The sequence below is a fragment of the Poecilia mexicana genome, unplaced genomic scaffold (assembly GCF_051168715.1).
Source record: "Poecilia mexicana isolate PSO_F unplaced genomic scaffold, ASM5116871v1 scaffold_5, whole genome shotgun sequence".
NCBI classification, from domain to species: domain Eukaryota; kingdom Metazoa; phylum Chordata; class Actinopteri; order Cyprinodontiformes; family Poeciliidae; genus Poecilia; species Poecilia mexicana.
In genome coordinates, this window is record NW_028263374.1 from 25372506 (window position 1) to 25397399 (window position 24894).

The 24894-nt window shown below is 38.1% G+C and overlaps 2 protein-coding genes across 2 annotated transcripts in view; both read right to left on the reverse strand.

The window, feature by feature from the left end:
• Nucleotides 1-2848, reverse strand: part of magi3b (membrane associated guanylate kinase, WW and PDZ domain containing 3b) — a 144830-nt gene extending 141982 nt beyond the window's left edge. Inside the window, exon 1 of the mRNA XM_088005791.1 lies at nt 1939-2848. Within this exon, the coding sequence (XP_087861917.1) occupies nt 1939-2245 (307 nt within the window). The 5' untranslated portion in view covers nt 2246-2848. The remainder of the gene's footprint in view (nt 1-1938) is intronic.
• A 1542-nt stretch (nt 2849-4390) lies between these two features.
• Nucleotides 4391-23948, reverse strand: lrig2 (leucine-rich repeats and immunoglobulin-like domains 2). The gene is made up of 18 exons (XM_014968047.2): nt 23263-23948; nt 22770-22844; nt 20846-20980; nt 20326-20469; nt 19978-20121; nt 19655-19798; nt 19250-19393; nt 17318-17398; nt 15963-16034; nt 15712-15780; nt 14283-14446; nt 13746-14057; nt 12800-13081; nt 11405-11845; nt 10464-10616; nt 9410-9550; nt 8344-8568; nt 4391-7481 (listed from the first exon to the last, which is right to left on the reverse strand). The coding sequence occupies exons 1-18, from the start codon at nt 23448-23450 to the stop codon at nt 7249-7251; spliced, it is 3147 nt and encodes a 1048-aa protein (XP_014823533.2). The 5' UTR covers nt 23451-23948; the 3' UTR covers nt 4391-7248.
• Nucleotides 23949-24894: the final 946 nt, after the last annotated feature.

Sequence of the window (24894 nt, forward strand, 5' to 3'; positions counted from 1 at the left end):
AGCTGCTGCATGACCCACTGATCCACATCTGCCCTACATGGAAGTAAAGAGAAACCTTTTAGCAGCCACTAGAGAATATATGATACACACCAGGAAGCTATAGAAAACTAGAGGAAAGACCGTGTGCAACTCTTTCACCTCGCACTCCTCTCCGATCAATAACTGAGCGAGATAACAACCCATGTAGTGACTTGCACCGTGCATCCCGTCTCTTTATCCTTGCCCCAAATCCCAATTTCAGTCTTTGCATCTACACACCCTCTCCATCCTTTCTCCAAGCTCCGCCCCAGCTGTCAGCACCACTGGCAGCAACAGCACAGGAAGCATACCATCTCCAGAGGTTGATTCAGACAGAGCACAAGAGGATACTGGGAAGAGCAAGGCAGAACATCTGGTGGATCAAGGGACTCTTCCCCCGGTTGCTGTCAGCACCGCCGTGTTATCGGCAGCTCTCCGGGCTTCCTGGTAACAGCTGATCCCCCAGGCCCCCAGCCTCCAACTGAGTGGAGAAAATCCACTCGCTGACTCAATTATGCAAGAGGTGTGAATTAAACATGAGGTTACCACACAAGAATGTATACTCATAATGCAGAAGTGCAAGATCTGTAATAAGGCTATGTAGCAGCCCCACCTCTACTCTGATGCCAGGGGTGGGTGGGGGGATTTTTTTTGCCAAACTTATCATTAAGCACAAGATTAAACAACAGTGTGTTTATGCTGCTAAGGATGATAGTGAAAAATAAAGTGATAGGGGATTTCGCCGTCTTTGTCACTATTACTTCCCTGTGAGCTTTAAAGAGGAAAAACAGCCTTGTGTGGGAGTCCAGCCTGGAGCCAAAGGCTGGGCGGATTTTTCTCCCAGTCTCTCTCTCTTGCTTTGTGTCTTTCTCCCCCTTTGCTGGCTCATTCCTCCATGCCCTTTATTAATCATCCTTGGTTAGTCGGGCAGAGAGCATGGTGTTAGTAGCTCTGAGGAGTGCAGGGCCATGAAAGACACACACACATTCATGCGCATGCACGACTCGTTTATTTATTTAAGCATTTTTCTTTTCCTTTCTGCTTAGAAAAGATGTAAAAAAAAATCAATACATTATTAAATAAATTATAGTAGAGCTGCTGGTAAACACACATTCTGATGTGTGTCCACCCATGCAGCTAATATTCAGGGATTCTGGCCTGAGGTTTTGAGACTCAGCTGCTGCCGCTGATGTAACCTTTTGAACGATCTCAGTTGGTGTTCAGACATTCCAGCTCTAGCACATATTCAAAGAAAAGTATATCCAGCTTAAGACCCAAAGCAGCCCTATTAAACGTAAAGGGGTTGTATTCAAACCAGAGGGGAGCCGCAGCATCGTTCCTAAGAAACTCCACAGATTTCAGCCAACACAGAGGCCTGATTTTTGGAGAAACTGATTGAGACAGTCCATCGTTCCCACAAACCAATATGCATCTGTGACCAATGGCAAAAGTCTGGATGAATAATGAAAGGGTGAGACTGACCCTTATATTTATGCTTGTAAGTGCACTTAGCTGAGATGGCTCCAACTGGGCTACATGCCATTATGGCCATTATCACTCTTCGATCTTCCTGAGAAAGTGCTGAGAGAACTGGTCATTAGACTTTATGAGACAGAAGGCAGTTACAGAAGTCTGGGCAATCCTGCAAAAAGGGAAGCGGTGGGTGGTCCCACTTAAACTAACTGTTAACTTTTTGTTGTACTTTTTTACAGAAATTAATTATGGATTTCAGTTGATATATTATGCATATATTTTTGAACGTTGTCAGACAGTGTCTTAAGACAGTTACAGGTACTCATCATGTGGGTTTGTTGTGCTTTGTGGATGGCACATATCACAACGCTCATCTTACAAGCAGAGCTCAGGTGACAGGCCAGCAGCAGCAGCAGCAGCGCTGGGAACAGAGGGCAGAGGACGCACCTGGTTTGACGGTCTTCAAGCGAATCGGCTCCCGAAAGTGGCGAATGACAGCCAGGGTGTCACGGTTCGTAAGCCCGCTGACGGGCGTCCCGTTCACCTCCAGCAGGACGTCCCCGTAGTACGGCAGCTTTCCGACGTGACACACCAGCACGTCCAGCTTCATCTGGCCAATGTAGGGGAACTGTCCGAGCTCCGCTCCTCCCAGGATCTCCACCACGGAGCCGAAGTCTCCAAGGCTCCCCCATGACACGGCGCACTCCACCACTTTGGTGGACCAGTGTTTCTTCTTCTTCAGTGTTCTGGACATGATCTGTCTCCTTTTATTATGAAAGAATTAATCAAAGTGACTAAAAGCACCTCAGTTTGTGCTTGTTAAATAAGCGTGAAGTGACGCAGCCCGATGAACCCCCAGGAGTTATTCTGTCGACCTGCGGGGGATTTCATCCTCTTGACATTTAGGATGGTCACCTGCTGGGGTCTGATGCTGAGGTATGGCGCGTCAAAGGTTCACGCTCCTGTCAGTCCTTGTAATTGTGGCGATTCCAAGCGCTTCTTGTGCGTAAAGCAACAGAGTTGACACCGTCGAGGTGGTTACAAACAAGACAATGCAGCTTATGTGCTCTTGTTCTTCACAACCGCGTCCACAATTTGTATCTGGATGAGCCTTCCGGGTAACAATAAATCGAAGAAAGACGTAGTAGGTTTAAAATCACTCACTTTGCGGCGGATTGAGGAGCGTCTGTCGCTGAAGCGTCGCGCAGTTTGCGAGAATCCCTCATACCTGTGGGCAGGCTGAGAGCAGACGGGCGGGAGCGTTCACCGGTTTGGGTGTTTACGCGGCTGAGATCCGCCCCGTTGTGACTGAGTGGAAAGACATCTGCTGAGCGTTTGTCTGCTACAGGTTTGAACACACCTGGCACGGCCGAGAGGGATGTTGTTCAGCTCCGAACCAGCCCCTTTACGCTCAGCAGCAGAGTTTCCCAGATTCTCATGCTGGCTCCATCCTTCGGCGTGTCGCGGTACTAAATGATGGTGGAAATAACTCACCCATACACGTTAACAGTGCAATATTGTTCAGTGTTATGTTATGTCATTTAATTTCTTATGTAAAATCAATTTCGTCGAGGTCTACTTGTATATTTTTGCTCCATTTTAATGGATTCGTCTTGGATATTAGAAAGACATGCGCGTTACATATGAGATTATCTAAAAATATCCGCGCCATTAATCCTCATATTAAGCGTGCAAAACAAATCACGCCTAATTAGGAACCCACATTTGAAACATTTTTTATTATTATTATTTTAAATCTGGTATGGGGAGGAATTTCCAGGTGAATACAATCAATGTTTACACAGCGCCACCTGCTGATGAGATCACAGGACTGATAGGACTAGTTCATTTCATGGTCATTGATTCAAGCGTTGACTTTACTTTGTTGCAATTCCCAGATGCAATGTTTTATTTGCATTTTATGTAATAGACCACAGTGCAATGTACTTGACTGTAAGGACTCACATTAATACTTACTGTTTTTTTGTTTTTTTTGGAGTGGGGGGGTGAGGGGGATTTGCATTAATATGCTTCAAACTGAACCATTCATTTGTAACTGCGTGTTGGGAGATCATTCTCTCCACTCGGAAGGTTTATGCAGGCTCTAAAAGTCTTTCAGGATTGACCTGTATTATCTTTATATCTTCCCATTATTTGTATTTTTTGTGTGTGTGTGTGTGTGTGTGTGTGTGTGTGTGTGTGTGTGTGTGTGTGTGCTACAAGTTTTAAAATGTTAATATTGTTTTTTGACCAGCATGTGAAACTATTGATAATGCAGCATAAACCTAAATGAGGAAGACAGAAAACTTGTTTCTAGGAACGTGACCCATTCCACGTCCTTGACTAAATAAGCACCTTGGACATCGCCTGCATAATCCCTAAGCTTGTGTGGGCTGATTAACGCAGCCGCCATGTCTTTGATGGGGAGAAGGGACTGCAGCTGAGATACAAATTGTACATTTTTAAGTTTAAACACCATCTGATTTATCTTCTATAGCATGGATTTATATGGGAGAGACTTTATTGAGTCTTTTTTTTCTAGACTAGGCCCCATGCTGGCAAAATTTATACAAGCTTGATGCAATTAAGCCCACATTTAATCTGTTTGCCCTTTAAAAATTGCTCTGTGATGTGACCAGAATTAATGTCTGCAAAATATTTGCAACTCAAAATTAAATCGTGGAAACAGCATGATTGTTTTCCCAAGTTGGCACCAGCAAAGACAATGTAGAACTGCATTAGGTTTTATATTTAAGCTAATAAACTTTCAAAAATCTTTCTGCTTGAGACTGTTCAGTCTTCCCTTTCTTTCTCCTCTTTTACTGTCTGTTCAATAAAGGCTCCTAGAGCAGAAAATATGTTTCTGTTTTGTAAAAACATTGTCAAAAATCAACAGAAGTTATGAGAACTAATGTTTAATGTTGGAATATTTGTTGTGTAACAAAAAGACTCTTTAGACATGCTTTACAGAATGTACAATTAAACATACAATACAAATAAACATTTTACAAAAAGAAAAGGCAAGATTTAACAAAGCAAACAGAGCGGCATTGGATAGCGCCAGAGCAATCACTGTTAAACTTTGGTATAAGGTCAGGATGGATGTTTTAAAGAACCAAAAGCACATTTTGTCATCAGCAGCACTGGTATAAAAATTTTAAACACCCAACAAATAAATCACTTCTGGTCACGTATGAATGCAAGTTTTCCACTGACAATTTTGCATCATTTACGAAGAGTTTTAAAACACACAAAAAAACAAAAACAGAATAAACATTTAGTACCACTGAAACAAGGAGTGTGACAGAATAACAAGACCACAAAGTTATGCCAAGGCTTTATTCCTCGCTTGGATACCAGTTGGTCATTAGCTTTGTTGCTGATACCTAGTTCGGAAAATAAAAACAGGCTGAGAAAGTGCTAGGAGCACACATTGTTAAGATTAATAAAAACAAGTTGGAATCAAAAAAAGTAGATCAGAAGAGGAACTTTCACTTCATGTCTGCACACCACTGAGGATTTCTGAATACCACTTGCTGTTTAAGGCAATTGAACAGCTGATATAAAAAGAATAAGGTTCTTCCCATGATATAAATTGTGACAAAAGAAAAATCAGCATGAAGCAGCATAATTATGCACTTTAAAATTAATTTCAGCATTTCTGAGTTTAGTACCATTTAACTCATTGGATCCCAACAATGATCCAATGAGATCAAATCCTTTGAATCGCTATATGATTGAGATGATAATATATCCAAAATCTCACATATGAGGATGAATCTAATAATGGACAATTTAAAAAATGGGGAAAAGAACTAAACAGTCACACACCCAGCTAAAAATTCATCAGATACACTTTCCCAAACAGAAGGAATTTCATAACTGTTTTGTAATACAACCTATGTTTAATAATCAGTACTGGTGAAATTGTTTTGAAGAGGTTTCGACTCAATATTATTATTATGGAACGTACATTAGAGGTTATATTGAAACGCTCTCTAATGCAAATAGTTTTATCAGTGAAGACGCAACTGTGTAAAGCCGGGCTTTTTCTGGACAGCTCATGATCAAATGATCTTTAAGACTGGACACATATCTTTTATCAAATCCAACCACAACATAGCAGCTGATGAAACGGTACTGTGGAGTTTTACAATTAGTGTCTTTCATCTAGGAGTGCACCGATTGCAGTATTCTGGCCAATCACCAATCTTTAACAAGCCCGACTTGCCGATTAATTTTTTTTTTTTCTCTTAGCAACAAAGTTGCTAAATTGGCAACAGTGGGGTGACTGTTGTTCATTGCGCATGTGCAGAGGTGACCTGGTGGCCGAGTCAGGCAGTCAGTCCTCTCTTATGGCAGAGTAAAAATGGACAGTGGCTGATTTTCGGATCTTTGCGGAGACAGATAAGATCAGTTTCTTATGCAAGGACCAGCTGCTCACAGATTTCCCAAAGCTAAGGAAATCTGAGCCAATTTATTGATGCACCCCAACTTTCAACTCTTCAAAAAACATAAAATTAAAAACCATCCAGAAATAAAATCTGATTATTTCTGTCAAAACCAAGAATGTAAAATTTGTACATACTGCTCACACACTGTGGACGTTTAAGTTGCTTTGTTCAAGTAGCTGCTGTAATTCTCACCTCAAATGCACACAGAGCATGTAATTCATTAGATAACATTATTTACATACACATACACATAAAAGAAGACAATACATTCCTTTTTTCACAGTCCAGAGTGAAATCATAGGCTTCATTACTATTTATGTAGGATCAATAATTTTCTGTCTGAACTGAAAAAAACAACCTTTTTATAACCTGAAACAGCAAGTAAACTGCACAATAAAGTTTGCCAACACGAAGTGCCTGTAGCAAAGGAAACAAAAGGGCTAATGAATCAGTGCATACTGTAGAAAGAAAGGTCACTGAGGAGGCTTGATATAAAAACGAGGCCATCTGCTAGACAACCATCAGAAAATACCCAGCAAAACTGTGATTGTCTCATGTGCAAAACAAAGGGTTTTCTTCACAAACTGCTCTTTATTCTTAACAAAAGTGTAAAATTAACATGATTTTAAAACCCGAAACAAAAAATAAGGACAATACATGAAAAATGTACCCATATATATGTATACTCATAATACACACCACATTTTGGTGTTATTGTCTCTGGAATTTGCATAAGAGTCGGTCAGAATGGCTGCGGAAACATGAGAGGTAAGCCTTTAAGAGTCTTCCCAATGTTATCAACTGAATACTGCTGGTCAGGGAACTACATCTTTCTCTTTAATTACCCTCTTTTCCTCCACTTGAAAAGGAGGGCTTAGTGTTTTCTTCTTAAGACGTGGAGTACTCTGCAACTGGTACCAGAAATGCTGAGGCACAGCTGCCTCAGAGAAGTGGTCCTGCCTGGCAGCGTCCGACTTGGTTCCATTAAGCATACATTCATTCTTTTTTTTTTGTTGGAGACAGAAGAATAGCTAAGATGAAGGGAAGAGGCGGTGTCCTCCTGAGGTGAGGATGTCTGGAAAGAGGTCATTTTAATTAATCCTGTCTGAGAAATCAGTCTTTCTGAAGTACAGAACATTAGCTTGTCCTCTTGAGTTGAGCTGGGGAATGTAAACATACAAGAGAGCATCTTTGGCAGAAAGTAAGGAATCTCTTTGGAGGTAGTGGGTAAAGGTAAGGATGGAAAAGGTAAGGAGGTGCAGAAACAAGTCTGAGGCAAAAACATTGCCTGAATTTAAAGAGCCTATGTGGGAGCCCTGTGGTCCTGTGGGTTAGTCCTGTTATAGGCACTTCTGTGGTCCTGGGTGGGCTGCCTGGGGAAGTAGTTAGCCACTGCTTCACTCTGCTCTGCTGCCCTGTCAGCAGCAGAGGTCAGAGCAGGTGTCCTGTGTAATGCTACTGAGAGATGGGAAGCTCCAGGTTGAGATACTGATGATGGATCTTCATCTTCTCTCCATAAAGATCTGCTGAGCGAATCTACAAACAGCCAAAAACCAGAAAACCTTTTATCTCAGCACCAAAATGATTCTCTTTCTCTACGCTGCAAGAACACAAAATCTTAAGTATTTTTGCTTAGCTTCTAGTGCAAATATCTTAGTACACTTGTAATAAGTTAAAATTTACTTGCAAGTAACTTTTCAGCAAGATATACCGGCCTGCTTTAAGTAAATATGTTTTAAATCAATTGTAGATTTAAAACATACTAGTTCCACTAGCAGATTATGTCACTTAGATGGGAAAAATGTCTTGATATAAGTGAAATAATCTGACAGTGGAATTAATAATTTTTATCAATATTCAGGAATTATTTACTCAAAACAAGCTCTTATATCTTGGTGAAAAGGTATTTGTAAGTTAGTTTTGTTATATTTTAAGTTTAATAAGAAATGTGCACTAGAAACTACACAAAAATACTTGGTAAGATTTTGTGGGGATTTTATTTTAGCAACTTGTAATATTTTGCTTAAAATCTCTTTAAAAAAGCAGAGAAAAACATTTATATGCATAAATAGTCTTCTTTAACTGTGCACTGTACTTTTGCAACTGGAAAGAAAATATCCAGGAAGTCAATATAATATCTACAAGCAGTCTTGTGGCTTCACCTTTGGGTTTAGAAGGTCAATGGAAAATATCCTCTGCAGATTTGTTAAATCAATTACCACAATACTCATACAGCATATAAAAACACGCTTGGTGCAGTCTAATCTGTGCATCTGCAGGGTTGTTAATAGCCACTTTCCTTAAAAACCACTTCATATTTGCAGTTTATACCCGGGTGTTGGTAATTTTATCTTTTTGTGCAAGTATAAAAAACTTCAGCTTTTGCTTGATGTCTTACCTTTAACATATTGCTCTGCAGAAGTGTGGTTGTTGTGCATGAGGCTGTCCAGTGCTGTGTCCTCAGGGTGCGCAGCGTCTCCAAGGCCGTCCTTCAGGCTTGGCAGGGCCCTGTCCAGTGAATCGTCCTCCCCCAGATAAGCATATTGGCAATATTCTCGCGTTCGAGAGTAGATGTTGGCGTTGTCATAGCAATCGGAGCAGATGACAAGAGGACCTGCACCACCTAGTAAGATAAAACAATCATTTTTATTGTTGCACTTAACTTTTTTTTTTATTATTACTTTGGGGTTTTTTTTTTTAGTTCATTAATACATTTAGACATCTGATTTGATTCGATTCAGATTTTCACAGGATGAAAGTCTCAAGTACACAATTCTTAATTCTTTAATGCTCACATTTTTGCAAAAAACTAAAAATGAAAAATGCAAAAACTGATGTTATGTACATTTTTGTTAGTTATTTTAGGCCCTTTAATCATTAAAAATGCTTTAAGGTTACAAAAGTAACATCTTAATGTGTAAGCAAGAACATAATGAAAGAAGTTCAAAATAGGGCTGGGTGACTTAGAATTTGAACACGATATTTTGTGGCACTATTGCAATATCAATAAAAATAAAAATAATGATTAAAAACTAATCATTCATTCTCTCTGGGTAATTGTGTGGCAGTAAATGCATAACACACATTCATAGCACCACAAATACTGCACTCCCATTAGAAAGTAGTTTCTTCAGGATGACAGCTACTTAAATATGTGATTTATATCACTAAACTGCACACAGTAAGTGCACTTAACAATATTTTTGATTTTATTGATGCTCTCACAGAACAGTGGAGAAAATAGTAAAAAAAAAAAAAAATTCTGTCATATATATATATATATTTAACATCATTAAATGGAATTAATCAAGTCAACGATAAAACAAATTTCTTATCATGACAAGAATTTTTTCACCATAATTGATAAACAATATGAATGCCGATGGCCAATTCAAAGGTTTTTCAGAGAGAAAACATTCCAATTTTTTAAAAAAGTAAACAGAAGCAATAAAATAATGACAAACCAGAGGAGACTCCCGCTAATCCCTCACGAGACTCGCCAGGATGGAAGCTGCTACGGCCGGTGAACAGAGAGCCCATCTTGCAGTGCAGCATCCCATTCCCTTCAGTTTCCACCTCACTGCCTGTGTCTCCATAGCAGACTCCTGGGACAAACATAATAATTAGTTACAGTTTCATTCTGAGGGGGATATGATCCAAAACACAACAACAGACACAAGTGCCTGATAGGCATGAGTGTATCTCAAATCACATTAAAAAGGCACATCTGAGAAGCTGTGTTCTTTTTAAAAACCCTCTAAACTTTTTGTTTTGTTTTGGTAGGAGAGTTTCTTTAGAAAACCTGTTTGTTTATTTATGTACTCTTTATTATGTCAACATGTTTTCTTGAGATGAAAATGTTCATTAAGCCCAAACAAAAACTAGACAAATCTATTATTTTTAATCTACTCTTGCAGTACTCAAGTCAGATCTTGGGAGATTTAGTCACAAGTTATGGCAAACAACTTACAAAGGTATCAACACACCTTGAACTTTTTCAATTTATGTTGTGGGGAAAAAAAACCCAGAAAATCTAATGTGCTTGATTGGCATTTTTGTGATGGACAAACACTTTTGTACTTCCTTATTTATTACGTTGATAAGTAAAGAAGTAGTGTAAGGTGTGAAATTTATTTTTGCAGAATTTCTGAAATGCTTTCAGTGTATTGAGTATTTGCATTCAACCACTTTTACTCCTATACTCCTAAAACAATTTCAGTGGAACCAGCTGTTTCATGTGAACTAACAAATAAATTAATTCCGTCTGAAATTTACTCCAAATTGTATCAATAAACGATAAAGCTCTTGAGAATTTCCAGGCAACTTACATTACAAAACATGTCTGAGGAACATCATAGCAGTTCAACTGCATCTACTGCAAGAATCATGCATACAAATACGACAACATGTTTGTAATGTCAACATCACAAACCTACAAGCAAAACATCAGCAATTGTACACAGTATTGAGAAAAAAGGTTTGACTGAATCCTGCTGCGATTTAAAACGGAGTACATACCATCAGTGCCCTTATGGATGTATCCATTGGAGAGGGGAGGCATGAGCTGCTGGTGGCTTCCTGCCTCAGAGTTACTGTAGCCTTCCTGTGGCTCTGACAAAGTACCCTGAGAGGACAGGTAGCTTGGGATATCTGCTGGCAAATTCATCTCATCTGTAACAAAGACATGTGTCCAACCAGGTAAATATTGGTTTCATGGCAGAACGTCTGATTTTCTGGCTGAGTAAAGATTTAAAGGTGACCTACTATGCCTCTGTTAACAGGTTAGGATGGGTCTATGGACTATACAAAACATGTTCATTAAATTTTTTCTGCACAAAGTCATTCTTAGATGATATTTTAATCTGGTCAGTTCTGCATTTCAGAATGAGCTGCTTTAGGGCCTCTTGTCACTTTAAATTTAAATAAGCTTCTACTGACCACACCCCATCACTCAACGTTTACATTTCAAGTTAAAAAGGGTGCAAACAGACAGATAATTATACATCCCTATATCTTTGAAAAGCATTAGTAGACCCTCCTGCACAACCAACAAGAAGCAGCAAGTGGTTTCTGGATGGCAAGTCAGCAACATAACACACCCATTGCACAGCACGTACAGTGGTAAAATCTGCTGGGCAAATGTCTGGGAGTTCAGTTTGGGTTGCTAGGTAACAGGCTGGACTTAGCTGGGGTTAGTAAGTCCAGCTTTCCCAGCTGATGCTAATGAGGGGCAAGGCCATCTGATTTCTGACGTTACATTCCCAAGGGTTTTTGAAACAGTTAACCCATTGCCAAAAAAATGGCTGGGTGGTTTTTATTTTTTAAGTGCTTTGGCTGTTTTTAAAAGCAGTTGAAATCAAAACAGAAGTACAAAAATGTGCAAAATGTGGATTTTGCATAATAGGTCCCCTTTAATCTTGTATCTGCCTTCATTTAACAGCATTTCGAAAATGACTAACCAGTGTTGGTGATGCTGTAGTCCTCATTCTTCCTGCGCATGTGATAGATGACGATGACCCAGACGAGTGACGTCCCGACCACACAGCACACAACAACAATTACCACGATCCCCACAGTGGTCCAGCCGTCATAGTCATACCCAGCTGCTGTGTCACAGCTGGGTAATGGTGAGACGCTGAGGTAGATGTGGCCGCGTTTGGTACCCACGGTGTTAGACATGATGCAGGTGTACTTCCCAGCATCAGCTGGACCAGCATCAACTATGATGAGGAGCTGATTGGCTGCAGCAAAAAAGTGACGCTCTGTGAGCATGAGAGGCCCGTCGTCTTTGGTCCAGTTGAGTCGGGGAGCAGGACTGCCTCCGGCTATGCACTGAAGCACTGCAGTTTCACCACGTGCCACTGTTCGGTCTTCCAATGCTCGCACGAAGGATGGGGTTTCTGGAAAATAGGAGGACTGATTAAGTTTTGGAATTGGTTGGTATGAAAAGTGAAATTTGTAGCAGACAACTAGTTTGCATAAAAAAGTCTGACAAGTATAGTCATTAAAATAGTGATTAATAGAGATACACTAGCCAGGAAGATGTGAAAACAGGCCTCACACTTTTCCCACAGTAAAATTCAAGAACTTTTCAAGCATTTCTAAGGAAAGTCTTCAAACTTTTCCACATGTTGGACATAAAATAAAAGCAATGCAAACGAACTAAAACAAAAACAGTTTCTATTCACTATGACATAATTTATGACTTGTTAATAATGTCTTGTGATGGTACTTTATGTTCTAGAGCATGGACAATGTAAACTAAAAGAAAATGTTTTGAAATGTCTCTCTCGCTCTCTCTCTCTCACACACACACACACACACACGCACATAATTTTGGTACACATTTGTACCTATACAAATTATAAAAGCTTATCTCGTTTAGATAACTTATCTTATCTAAACAAGAGAAGCTTAGACTGATTTAACTTCAGATAGTGAGATGTGTCTCACTGTCTGAAGTTAACTCAGTCTAAACTTTAATTAAGGTTCAACTTTAATTAATGTTCTGTAAATTGAGGCTTTTAATCAAACGTTCGATTACACTTTGTTACAGAACTGTGCAATTCAATTATCCAGAACTTAAAAAGGACTTTATACAGAAATCAAGCACTTGAAACATCATATTGAAATTCAAGCATTTTCAAGAATTTCAACCACTCATAAGAACCCTGCGAATAATAAACATGTTAAGGTTTTCTCTTACAGCACCACTGATTCAATCTGGCAAAGTGGTAACAAATAAAAGCTTCTAGTAAGTGACACTTATAGAAAAGCATCCAATTTGAGCGGAAATGACCAAGCAGAAAACAAAGGAACAGCTATACTCTCTGCTGATAAGGAGCGTGACTCACCCAGGACGGTCAAAGTGGCGTTTGCTGAGAGACTGCCAGCTGCATTTTGAGCCGTACAGCTGTACACTCCCATGTCTTCTGTCTTCACTTTAGCGATGAAGAAGATGTCGTCATCGGGCATCACGTGCATCCTGCGCTCTCTGGCAGCGGGGAAGTCCGTGCCTCCATCCTTCTGCCAAGCGATCTGGGGAGAAGGGTGACCTTCTGCTGCACACTCAAGCCGGGCCATCATCCCAGTGCGGATTGTCAGATCCATGGGAGTCTTAAGGAAGGAGGGCATCTCTGAAAAGCAGAGGGCAATCTGAGTTTAGGGTCTGTTATCAAGAAATCTTTTGGCAGATACTTTTCCTAAAATCTTTTAGGTAATAATTTTAATTGCAAACTCAGTTAAATCACAATAGCACAATCCTTATTAAAGTACTGCATTGCAGACTAAGTTTCTAAGACCAACATTTTTTTTTTGAAAACAAACAGGGATACACTGATCCACTTTTTCCACTTCTGATACCAATACAGATATCTGAATATTAGAATTGGCCTATACAATCTAATACATAAAACCAGTGCTCAATTGACTTAAAAAGTTCATTTTTTTACAAACGGATGGAAATGTGCTGAATAACAAATTTATTTGATTACTCTGGACCAGTACAGTATCTTTAAAGACACCAAAAGCTTTACAAGCTTGGTCAAAAACAACTCAACTTTAATTTGTTCAGTAAGTGCAATCAATAAGAAGCATAGTATTAACAGCCAATGTACAATAAATAATAAAGCTCAGAGGATAAAGCATTGTATTACATTGAATAGTTCTGCCTTTATGGACCAGGCACACTGTCACCGATAATCTAGAATTTGTTTTTTTCAATATCAAGACCAACACAGATATTAACATTTCTAATAGCAGATGTTAAAAGTATTCATGAAAAAGCGGACAAGGTCTCACCATTGATCGTCAGCATAGCCCTGTTTGAGTAGTTGGAGCCAAAGTGATTAGAGACAACACACTGGTAAAGCCCTTCATCAGTGAAGTTGACATTGAGGAGATGAAGCACGGTGGTGTAGATGAGCTGTCCGTCCTGATAACGGGCATAGTTTTCCACTTCTGCATCGTAGAGAACCTCCCCGTCCTTCCGCCACGCCGTGGTCATAGGCGAGTCACTGCTGCTGGATGCAACGCAGCTCAGAGTCATGTTGTTGCCCCTCAAAGCCACAGAGGTCTCCGGGTGGGTTGTGATCCGAGGCTTGGGGAAATCATCTATAGTGGAGAAAGAGGAAAATTGGGAGAATTGTTCTACATTAACTATATTCCAATAGAACTCTTGAATAAAATATCTCTCAGAATGAAATATTTACCACACTCTATTAGAATTTCAACTATTACAAATACCTCAACAAAAACACCAAACATAGACAAGGACCTTTTTGTAACATCTTTTATAATTCATTGTATATTTCTGAGAATTTAAATATTCAAACTGACCACAAACAAACTCATCTGGGCTGATTGAAAGGATGCTGCGACCAAGTAGACCAGCAGGGTGGGCGCAGACAGCAGAGACAGACTGAAGGAACTGGCTTTCCTTCAGCCAGGGACCCAGCCACTGCATATGACAGTCACACAGCAGGCTGCTGGAGTTCAGGACACTGAGAAAGCAGAAAAATGGACAAATTGTCATAAATTTTAAAAACTTTTTGTTTTTATAATTAAATCCCTTATTTATCTAGGTTAAAGTCTCAACTTAAATTAACCTTCCAGAAAGGTCATGCCATCATAGTAGTGAAAGCAAATATAAAGTAAAAATATCTAAAGAAAGACAAAGTAACTCCACTAATTCACCAATAGAAAGTTTAAAACCAGAGTCAACATCTAAATATTCACAATCACCAAATGAACTATTTTCTTGTTCCTCTAACATAAACTGGAATTCCCCAACAAAACTCCTGGCACTTCTAGGTGTTTTGGTGCATTATCCTAGAAGTCACAGGGTACATATCAAATTTAATTTTAGTGAACACATCTTGGACGTGTATGTGCATATGAAGTGACGTGCAACATCTTAAGGCCATCAGTGTCAAGTTTGAAAGAAGTTCGTGTTGCATAAATGTTTCCAGCTATAGTAAGCTGGTACTTAACCATTTCACTGTGTTCAGTCAAATCTGTTTAGATTAGATGTGCAATTGTCTTCTCACTTTAAAGTTCCATGTTTCAAACATTTCAAAAAACAACATCCATGGCTTTAGAAGTTCTGCAAACATAATATAGAATTGATGTCTTTTTACAGAGAGCATACACTGAGATGTGTGTAGGTCTCCAGTATTGTTACAGAGGATAGGATTATCATTTTTGACTCCTCTGTAGTCTATATAGTTTCCCATCAAGTGATGTGCATTTTCACCCGACTGCAACATTAACACATCGGTAGGAGTTTAACACAGCGCTGATCTTTACTTCCAGTAATGCAGTTTCTCTTTTCAGTTTTCCCAGATTACTAGCAAAATATCCTTTATCCACTTGCAAATAAAGTCTGCTGAAGTGAAGATTGACTTATAAACAAAATAATATGATTATAAGTCAAATTCTAATGAAAATAAGAAATTGTCTAACTTTCATTACAGCATCAAGGGTACTTTATGCAAAGCCTTAAAGACTCCAAACAAGTGCTGATCAAAACCTCGAAAAAGGAAAAAATATTTCTGCAGTATTTTCTAACAGAGGACGTGGCTGTTTTTGCTAACAGGGAGTCAGCTCAAGATGTACCTGAAAATAAACACATCTCTAACATCAAAACAGAAAGTAAATTAGTGTTTTATAAGTAATCTAATTCCATTTTTAAAAAATCAGTTTAAGAAACAACTTTGTTGTATGTAAGGTTAACAAAAACTAAGACTTAAGCTTTCAGTGTACTTACAATACTTCGAGTTTTAAATGGGAAAGCGCCTCAGGATGTATGGACATGATACCGTTTTTGCCAAGGTCCCTGCAGACAAGACAGAAATATGGATTAGAGCTTTTAACTAGATCTCAGTTATATCTGCATTTACTAAAATTACATAATACTAAGACAGCTTTACTGATACATATAATCTGTCATCAATAACATATTTGTACAGTTATCAGAACTGTCAGGACACAAAGACAAAGTTTAACAATTTAACTCACAGCTCCTTCAGCTCATTCAGCCCCTCAAACGCCTTCTGAGTGATTGATTTGATTTTGTTCCGCTGCAAATTTCTGCAAAATAAAGTAATTTGATGTAATATTTTTTCAACAGTTTGTTAAGTTGTTTTACACATTGGTAAACCGAGACCACAACTTTCGTGAAGGTTAGTTTAAAACAACTGAACAGCATTTTATGGTCAGTCAGCTTGTTCAGGCTATAAAATGGCTATAAATTAAAAATTCACTATAGACATATAGTCAATTGTGCTGTTAAAAGTGTTGGTACCTGACAGAGATTTATTTTTTATTTTTGCCACATTTAAGTCAAACAAATTGTAATATCAAACAGAATTCATTCAAAGAAACAGTTTGCCAAACCAACCAGCCCTGTGTACAAAAAAAAGGTGTTGTTATTGCCTGACCTGCATAATTATGGTATTACTAAAATAGAACGTAGCTCAAAACAAGACGAAGGTTCAAAGATCTCAAATAGCAATACATCCAGTTCAATTAAAAGAAGAACAGACATGAAAAGAGGAACTCATTAACTTGTGTGTGTCTAGACAGGATTACAAAACCATTTCTAAGGCTGTGAGGCTTCAATAAACCACAGTGAACATCATTAACCACAAATGGAGAAAAAATGAAACAGGAATGAATCTTCCAAGAAGTGGCTGACCTGCCAAAATTACTCCAAGAGTATGTCAACACCACATCCACAAGATTAAAACACAACCCAAAATGCCAATAAGCGTGGGTAGCCTCACTTAGCTCAGATGATGCTTATAATTCAACAACAAAAAAGACTGGAAGATCAAAACTGCTGCGGAACAAATAAAACCCAAAGCTCCACCAAATATTTAGTAAAAAAAAAAAAAAAACATTCCACCTGAAAATCCTAAAGATTATCCAGCCAGCATCAGTTTGGGGCATTAGGCTAAACACTTGGGATAAACACCAGAACAATATTTCAAAACACACAAACTACTTTTTCACATAGTATCAGATTGGTCTGAATGGTCTTACCCTATAATAAATAAAATAAAGAAAACAATCCATTTCCATTTACTCTGCCTGTCTTTTTCTTATAATATTAGTTTTCATGATCAGAATCCTTTCACTAGGACAAAATCATCTATAACAGAACAAATGTGTTAAGGGCAAACACTTTTTACAGCACTGTAAATAAACAGCTATATGTTAGATTTATAACATTCATCACTAAAATGCTAATGGTATGTCTGAAGCACTAAGAAATAACATGTAAGAAGAGTATTTGTCTAAATAAAAGACATTCCAACAATATGCATGCATGCAAGCAGTACATAACTTCACACAGCCATGTCCATTCTTACAGTGTGTTCAGCTTCTTCATTCCATCAAATACAGCAATGGAGTCTTCAATGGCCCATGAGATTTCATTGTTGTGAATATCTCTGAAAAACAAAGTCATATCACACATTATATGTTAAATGTGCTAAACAGCTAAAAACGTCTTCTGTAAATACATTATAAATTAGTCTTTCCAACCCAAGAACTGTGGTTGCCAGTAATAGCAACTGTAGGCAACAATCACACAGCAGTTTTAATGACCCCATTCCAATCCTTTCAACCTTGAACTGCTGCAAAAAAATAAACAAATATGTAAATCAAATATGTGTCACTAATATAATACCAAATAAGATACAGTAGTTTGGAAAGCGTCTGCAGTCCAAATGGTCAAGTGACATCTTATCCAACTTTTATGTCATTGACGTGAGACATGTGTCACCGCCAGACAGACTAAAACTGGACATAAACAACAATTAAATCTATGACAAATCTGGACTTATGAAATATAATCACAATTCTACCACTCCTGGTGCCGGCAACATGTACAAAAATACTTCTTTACACAGATTCCAGTCAATGTTCTACAAAATACCATTGGTATTAGTTGTGCTTTCTTGTGACAGTACTGCCGACTCCCATTGGTGAATAACTTTAAAATAAATCCATAGATAGTGGTATCCATTATTGCTCCCGTAATCAGTGTGACATTCTTCTTCTGTGCATGCGGGTCACTCTGGGATTGTAAACCGTTCACACAGAAGTCTGGTTATACTTGCTTTAAATGAGGAGTATGTATGACCACACACACACACACATACACACACACACACATACACACACACATATGCACACAAACAATCAGATCCCAGCAAAAAAAAAAAAAATCTATCAAAATTGAGCATTAAGGCTTACTGTGTGAATGTAGCCAAAGTTCCGGACCTAACAATTTGAGACACCGAGGTTCTAAGCTGTGTCAAAGTTTGGTGGCCCTGCTTCTGAAGAGAGGAAATAATTGGCTCTGTTTATCACAGTTCATGGGTCTCCTGGAAACCCAGAGAGGCTTTGTGTTTGCAGGATGGGTCACAGGCTCTTTTGTTTTACTTCCCTCATGCATGGCCACCTTTGAAAGAAGCTTGGCTCTGTAAAATACCCCTCTTCAATGAAAGCTTTCTGGATAATAAACATAAGCTCTCCATATTTATTTTCAGCACCTTATACTTGCATCAAATAAGGAGTTTCTCTACACTTCCTAAGTTACAGAATAATACTTATATGAAAACTGCATACTTGCTTAATTAGGTTAGCATATTATTGTATAGGATTTCCAAAGCCTTTGTTGTAGTGCTAATGTTGTTGATATTGTAATCGTCCCATTAAATCTGCCACTCGTACAGCTAAAGTGCAGAACCCTCTCACATCCCACATGTATGACACGTACAGACATGTGCAAATGTGCAAATATTCCATTAGAAAGACTGATTGCATTTGCAGTTTTAATCCATCAGAGTCTACTTAGGAGAAACCCACATTCATTAAATGTTAATACATGCTAATCATTAAAGCACCTCTTCAGGCTGTCAAAAACACTTTCTTCTCCACTTGGAGAACAGATAATACAGAACTAAAGTGGAATTCTGGGAAAAATTACACACTGAGTCATTTGATTTACAATACAAATGAAATGACTAAAGCAGGATTACCACATAACGGAAACTAAAGCAGCGTGTAAAGAGGAAACAGCTCCTATGGTTTTTCTAATTTGTACGGAAAAACTGTATTCATGTCAGACTAGAAGTAAGATAAGGAACGAAAACAAGCACACTGACCGACTGTAGTCAGCAATCTGTCGGAATGCAAGTCAAGAACAAGTCAAGACTTGATTTTAACAAGCAAACTCGGCTCCATTTAATATCTTAGAACACATAAGCGTTACTGCTACAGGGCATTGTACTTACAAGGTGCGCAGATGTGCCAAGCCGCTAAAAACGCCTTCTCCCAAATGGCTGATGGAGTTTTCTCCCAGGTTCAGAGTCTCCAGGAATCCTAATCCAACAAAAGCAGACTCCTCAAGTCTCGTCAGGTGGTTGTGGGACAAGTCTCTGCAAAGATAAACACCAATTTCATAAAGTACAATTCCCATCCATTTAAATTTGACCTCGTTTGGTTGTGTAACAAATATGTTCAGAAATTAGACAATTTCACAACCTAACCTTTGCTAAATGAGCTGTGGAAAGCTATAATCAGGTTCAGATATGGCAAAGGCAGTAAACATTAAATCAATCATACAACAGTGGCTGATGAAACCATGTGGGACTGCTCATCTGTGTAGGGGTTTCAGTTTTTAATAGCAACACACTCACAGTTCCTCCAGTTTTTGGCAAAACTCCCAGGCGTCAGGACGAATAACACCTATAGCGTTGTGGCTGATCTGCAGGATGCGCAACATCCGGAGGCCATACAGCCAAACTTTATTAACCTCCGTTAGGTTGTTGTGTTCCAGCTCTCTGAAAGATGGGAAAACAACAAAAGACCAAAGAAATAATATTTATTTTTATGTGAGAAACTCCTGGCTGATAATTCACAAACCATGAGAAAAGTATTTCCCATCAAAACCAATCAGCTACTTCTAAAATAAATAGTAACTAAACTGTTTTGAAATTGAAATGAACAGCATTATACTCACAGCTCTTCAATGTTGTTTAGCCCAAAAAATGCTCCGTCCATGAGCTTTGTGATGCCATTTCTTTGCATCTTCAGTGACTTTAGCGAGTCCAGCCCCTTGAACGTCAGACTGTCCACTATCTTGATCTTATTACGCTTCATTTCCCTGTTGGGAAAGTAAATCAAAGCTTTATTTAGCCAAGCAGAAATAAAACAATGAAGTAAACTCATAAGATGGCTGGAATACTTAAAGTAGCATCATCAGCTTGATTCATTGGCCTAAATAAAAGTTGATCAAACCAAAACATAAATAAAAATCACTTTGAGGGTGCCGATTTCAGGTTTGAACTAAAATGTGTTTAATACTTACAGTAGCTGAAGCTGAGGAAGTTTGAAGACTTTTGACGGCAGCGTAACTAATCTGTTCCTGTTCAGCCGAAGCACCAGCAGTGAGCTGGAGATGTTCTCAAAGCAGCCAGGCTCCAGGAGGCTGATCTTATTGTTACTCAAATTCCTAAAAGATGAAACAAAAGCAGAAACACTGAAGCAAAAAATTAAAAAGGGATAAATATGCCTCACCTACTTTAGGTCTGCTCAGGAGTAAAAGAAGCTTCGTGCATTGATGATTTCTTTAATAACAAAAGCATCAATGCATGCAGTTTTTTCATTAAGATGTTTAAAATGCTTTACATCCCCAAAAGAAGTGTTACTATTCAGCCTAAACTCATCCGCAGAAGTGTTTTCTTATTTCTTATACTACTGATTACACAACTATTGTTAACCACTGAAACTGAGGAGGAAGTAAAAGTTGTTGTTAATGTTTAATGATGACTCCATGTCTTGAGGGGAAAAGTATGTAATGTTAATTTCAATGATGTACTATCACTTACAGATATTTGAGCTGGATGGACGGAAAGGCTCCCACTTTGAGCACAGAGATGGAGTTAGACGTTAGGTCCAGTGTTTCCAGGGAAATGTAGGGTTGTAGCTCATGCATCAACAGTTCTGAGATCCGATTGTGGACTCTGAATTATATTAAAAACAAAAACATTTCAGTTTTCTGCAATAACATTGTGGCAAGTCACAATCAATTCAAAGTTATCACGAAGCTTGACTAAACTGGAATACTAAATCCAATGACTAATGATGCCTAATAAGGATCTGTATTTTTCAGATGTTTGGAGTGACGGCTCATCTTTTCTAACTTCTGAGGAGACAGGTTCCATGAATTAGAAAGAAAATTTTTTAATATTTATTAAACTCTTCAAGTTGTTTTATGTGAACTTCCACAGAACAATTCTTTGACGGTTTTTTAAAAGATATTTTATTGCCCAGCCACTTAAAAGTTATATAAAAATCATTCAAACATTAAAGGCAGCTAAATTTAAGCGTAACCTCATACTGACAGATAAGAACCATATAACAAACAGTCAGTTTCGTACTTTGTCCTTTCTGTCACAGAGGACGTTTGTTCCCATTTCTTTTCTAAATCAGTGAAAGATTTTTGTGACCATAATTCTTTGATAGCTGGACAAGTAGAATGGTACAAAGGTAAGGGGAAATTGCCCAGGGCTGGGAATCAAACTAGGGCCAACTGTATTTGTATATGGTGAGCCTACTCTATAGTGAGCGATGTGGTGGCCCCATTAACTGACATCAAGTCAGTTATTTGGCTCAAATATTCTTGAACAAGTCTTCCATACAGTGAGAAAATGGGTCAACTATAACAGTACAAATCAAACTTTTGAGACCATATCCAGGCTATATCATTTTTACTAAATTAAACTAAATAAAGTATAGCATGTTAGGATTGCAGGATTTAATGCATTAGTGGCAAACAAGCGCCTGAAATGTTATTACCTGCCAAATACTGCATTCCAGCAGACTTTTGTTATGTCGAAACTTTGTTTTATTTCAACCAATTTTATCTATAAAGCTCCCTTCATGTTGGAGGCAGCTCGCTGGAAACGCATAATAAAAAGTATTTCTGACCAGGGTTGGAACTATCCAGGGTCATTGTCTGCAGGTCCAAATTCCAGAGATGTGAAGTAAACTGAAACTGGTGGGATATTCCCTTTTGCTCCAATTTCTGTAAGAGGGCTGGTGGATATTAAAAGCGATTAATCTTTTCTTCACTTCCCTGGACTACCCAGGGGAGTCGTTGCTCATATTCTTTGCTTAATTTCTTAATAAAATAATAATCAAAATGCATCTTGATTCGTTCTTGATTGACTTAGTGTTTCACCTTAGGTAAGACTTATTTATTTCCTTAGCACTTTCTAATTGCAATACTGCATACATTGAACTTGAAATAAAATTTAAGATTTTATATTATATTATGTCCAGCTCCAGAACAAACTCTGCCTTTGCATGTGTCAAAAAGCAAGATTAGAAGTTTTCCTGTTTACATTTATTCATGGGTAAGACAACTTTTTAAGACAAAATGACTTAGAAGTGTCATTGGACTTGTTAGATCCAAACAAAACAAGAAAATGGGAGGGCAATAAAAGTTATTCCACTATTCTCTCAGGGGTTAATAAAAACACAAATAGAAATGACCCAATTGATTAGCAACTGCTCATTATGATTAAGAATGTATTACAGATCATTTATTTTTCTCAGGAACAAAATATAATAGGTTTTTTGCAGTGGCAAAGCATGTGATAGCACTCTATGGCACATTACATCAAATGTTGTGTACTTAAATAGGTCTTAGATGGAGAATGATAATGCTACACATTCATGGCAGAAAATGATTTAAAATCTTTATATCAAGGAAGGGGGAAGAACACATAATGGGAGTTCTGTACTCACAATGAAAGTGAGGTAATGTTTGATGAAACGTTTCCAAGAAAAGGAAAAACAGCCAGGTCGTTGTGGTTCATGGTGCTGAAATTAAATTACACACAATATTAGAATCATAATGGTCAAAGTGAACTGACCTCTCTGATAGGAATAAAAAGAAACAACCCGGGAAACCTCTAAAACCTTACACCACTTTAATTCAAGATAACCAATGACAAACAAAATTTTAACTAAGAGTCCGACAACAAAGTTAACATAAGTTAAATGCAGTTGGAAACCTAAAACGTTTTTTAAATAACATTAATTATCAATTAGTTTACAGGGAATTTAATTCACACAGAAAAAACTAACAAAATATCTGTATACAACAGCCCTTCATAGAGGGTTCTGTCAATTAAATTGCATTAACATCTTCATGATCAATGTTGCAGGGTTTTGTATCAAAACAGAGCAGAGGATTTAGTTGAAACACGCTTCTGACAAAATCCGCTTGTGTACTTACACTTGAGTTATCCCATCTGGGACGTCCAACGGGGCAGCGGACAGTCTTTTCCTGTTGCACTCCAAAATATGGACCTCATCTTGTCCTTTTGGGCAGGAGCAGGGAGCAGGACAAGAGTCTGTGACCCAGGCACTGAAACTCAGCAGCAGGACAACAAGAGCTGGAAGAGTGGGCCAACCTTCCGCCATTTTAAATGTCCTCCTACTGAGAGGTAGCTACGTGGCTAACAGACCCTTTCAAATGGCACTTTTAAGAGCTACAAAAGCAACAAACTATCCGAGGTGTTTGATTTCAGTGTAATGAACACATAATTCAGCTTTACAGCTTCATAAACCCAACATAAATCGTGTAATCCAATGTTGTCCAACTTGCGCGAAACATACTAGCTGAGATTTGTTCCCTTCTTCGAACAGCCTGGAATTCGTCCTGCTCCAATCAGGGTAGCCTCACCGCCAAGCTAACCAGCTAACTGCTAAGCTGGTTTGACCCCAAAAATACAACACTTCCCGATAAACGAAATAGCCTAAAATAAATGCTCCGACGGCTTCTGTTTACAAAACAACAACAGAAACGTTAAAAGCATATTTTTCTACAAATTATAATAACGTTTTTGGAGCCCTGTCCCAAAAGAAAAACAATGCGCCGTAAACTGATGACAAAGGATAGCAAAGATCCCGCCCCATTCCAGCATGTTGACAAACACGCTATTGGTCAATGGTCAAGTTCGTCAAAGAATTTCAACGATTTGATTGGATGTAGTTTAACTGATTTAAAGTGGCGACCTTCCCACTTCTTTGGGAAAAAAGTTTGGCAGAAGAGCGTTAGCAAAAACAATCATATTTCTTGACAGTATTGTATGTAGCATCTCTAACCTGCAAGTTTTAATATTTATATTTTCAGAAACAGATCTATGCAATTATAACATAGTTTTATCGCCATTATAACACAATAATAATAATAACAATAATAATAATAATAATCATCATCATCATCATCATCATAACGTAAAGTTTAAAAAGGTTGTACTTACATATGTTTAGTTTTCTTTATACGTTTGTAGGATAAAGAGACAAGGTTCTACACACCACATCAAAATAAGTACAGTGAAATAAGGATGCAAAAAATAAAAAACCAAGGTCAGTAATTACTTGAAGAAATAAAACCATGACATTTTTATGCACTATTTGTAAAGCACATATTTAACCCTATTGTTGCATGTTTCATTGCTGGTTCTAAAATAAAAGATTAGGATGGGTTTTCAAGCTATTATGACTTTTCCTGGTATTAAAATATCAGTGCTCACTTTTAAACAGCTATTGGCCTGGCAGCATTTTTCCATCGTACATCATTGTGTATGTAAGTTTTAAATACAAAAGAGACAAAAAGCCAAACCTTAATTTTCAAAAGGAGAGAAGCTATTATTATTATTGTTATTTTGTTCTCCAGCCCTTTAATGCAAGCACATTTTCTTTATCTCACAAATGACATTCATCATTTGTGAGATAACATTTATCCAAGTCTATTATTGTCTGTTTGCTCAAAACAAGTTGGATGTAGATCATTTTTATGCATCAGTGACCTGTGATCAGAATCATTGTGTTCGAACGGGAGCTGGGTGTGATTATTTAAACC

Excerpts from the sequence above, each read along its gene's own strand:
- lrig2 (XM_014968047.2), bottom strand. The coding sequence starts at position 23,450 with ATGGCGGAAGGTTGGCCCACTCTTCCAGCTCTTGTTGTCCTGCTGCTG. Across the intron at positions 17,399-19,249 it reads TTGGCACATCTGCGCACCTT|AGATATTCACAACAATGAAA; the intron begins GTAAGTACAATG and ends TTTGTTTTTCAG. Across the intron at positions 11,846-12,799 it reads CGCCACTTTGACCGTCCTGG|AAACCCCATCCTTCGTGCGA; the intron begins GTGAGTCACGCT and ends CCTATTTTCCAG.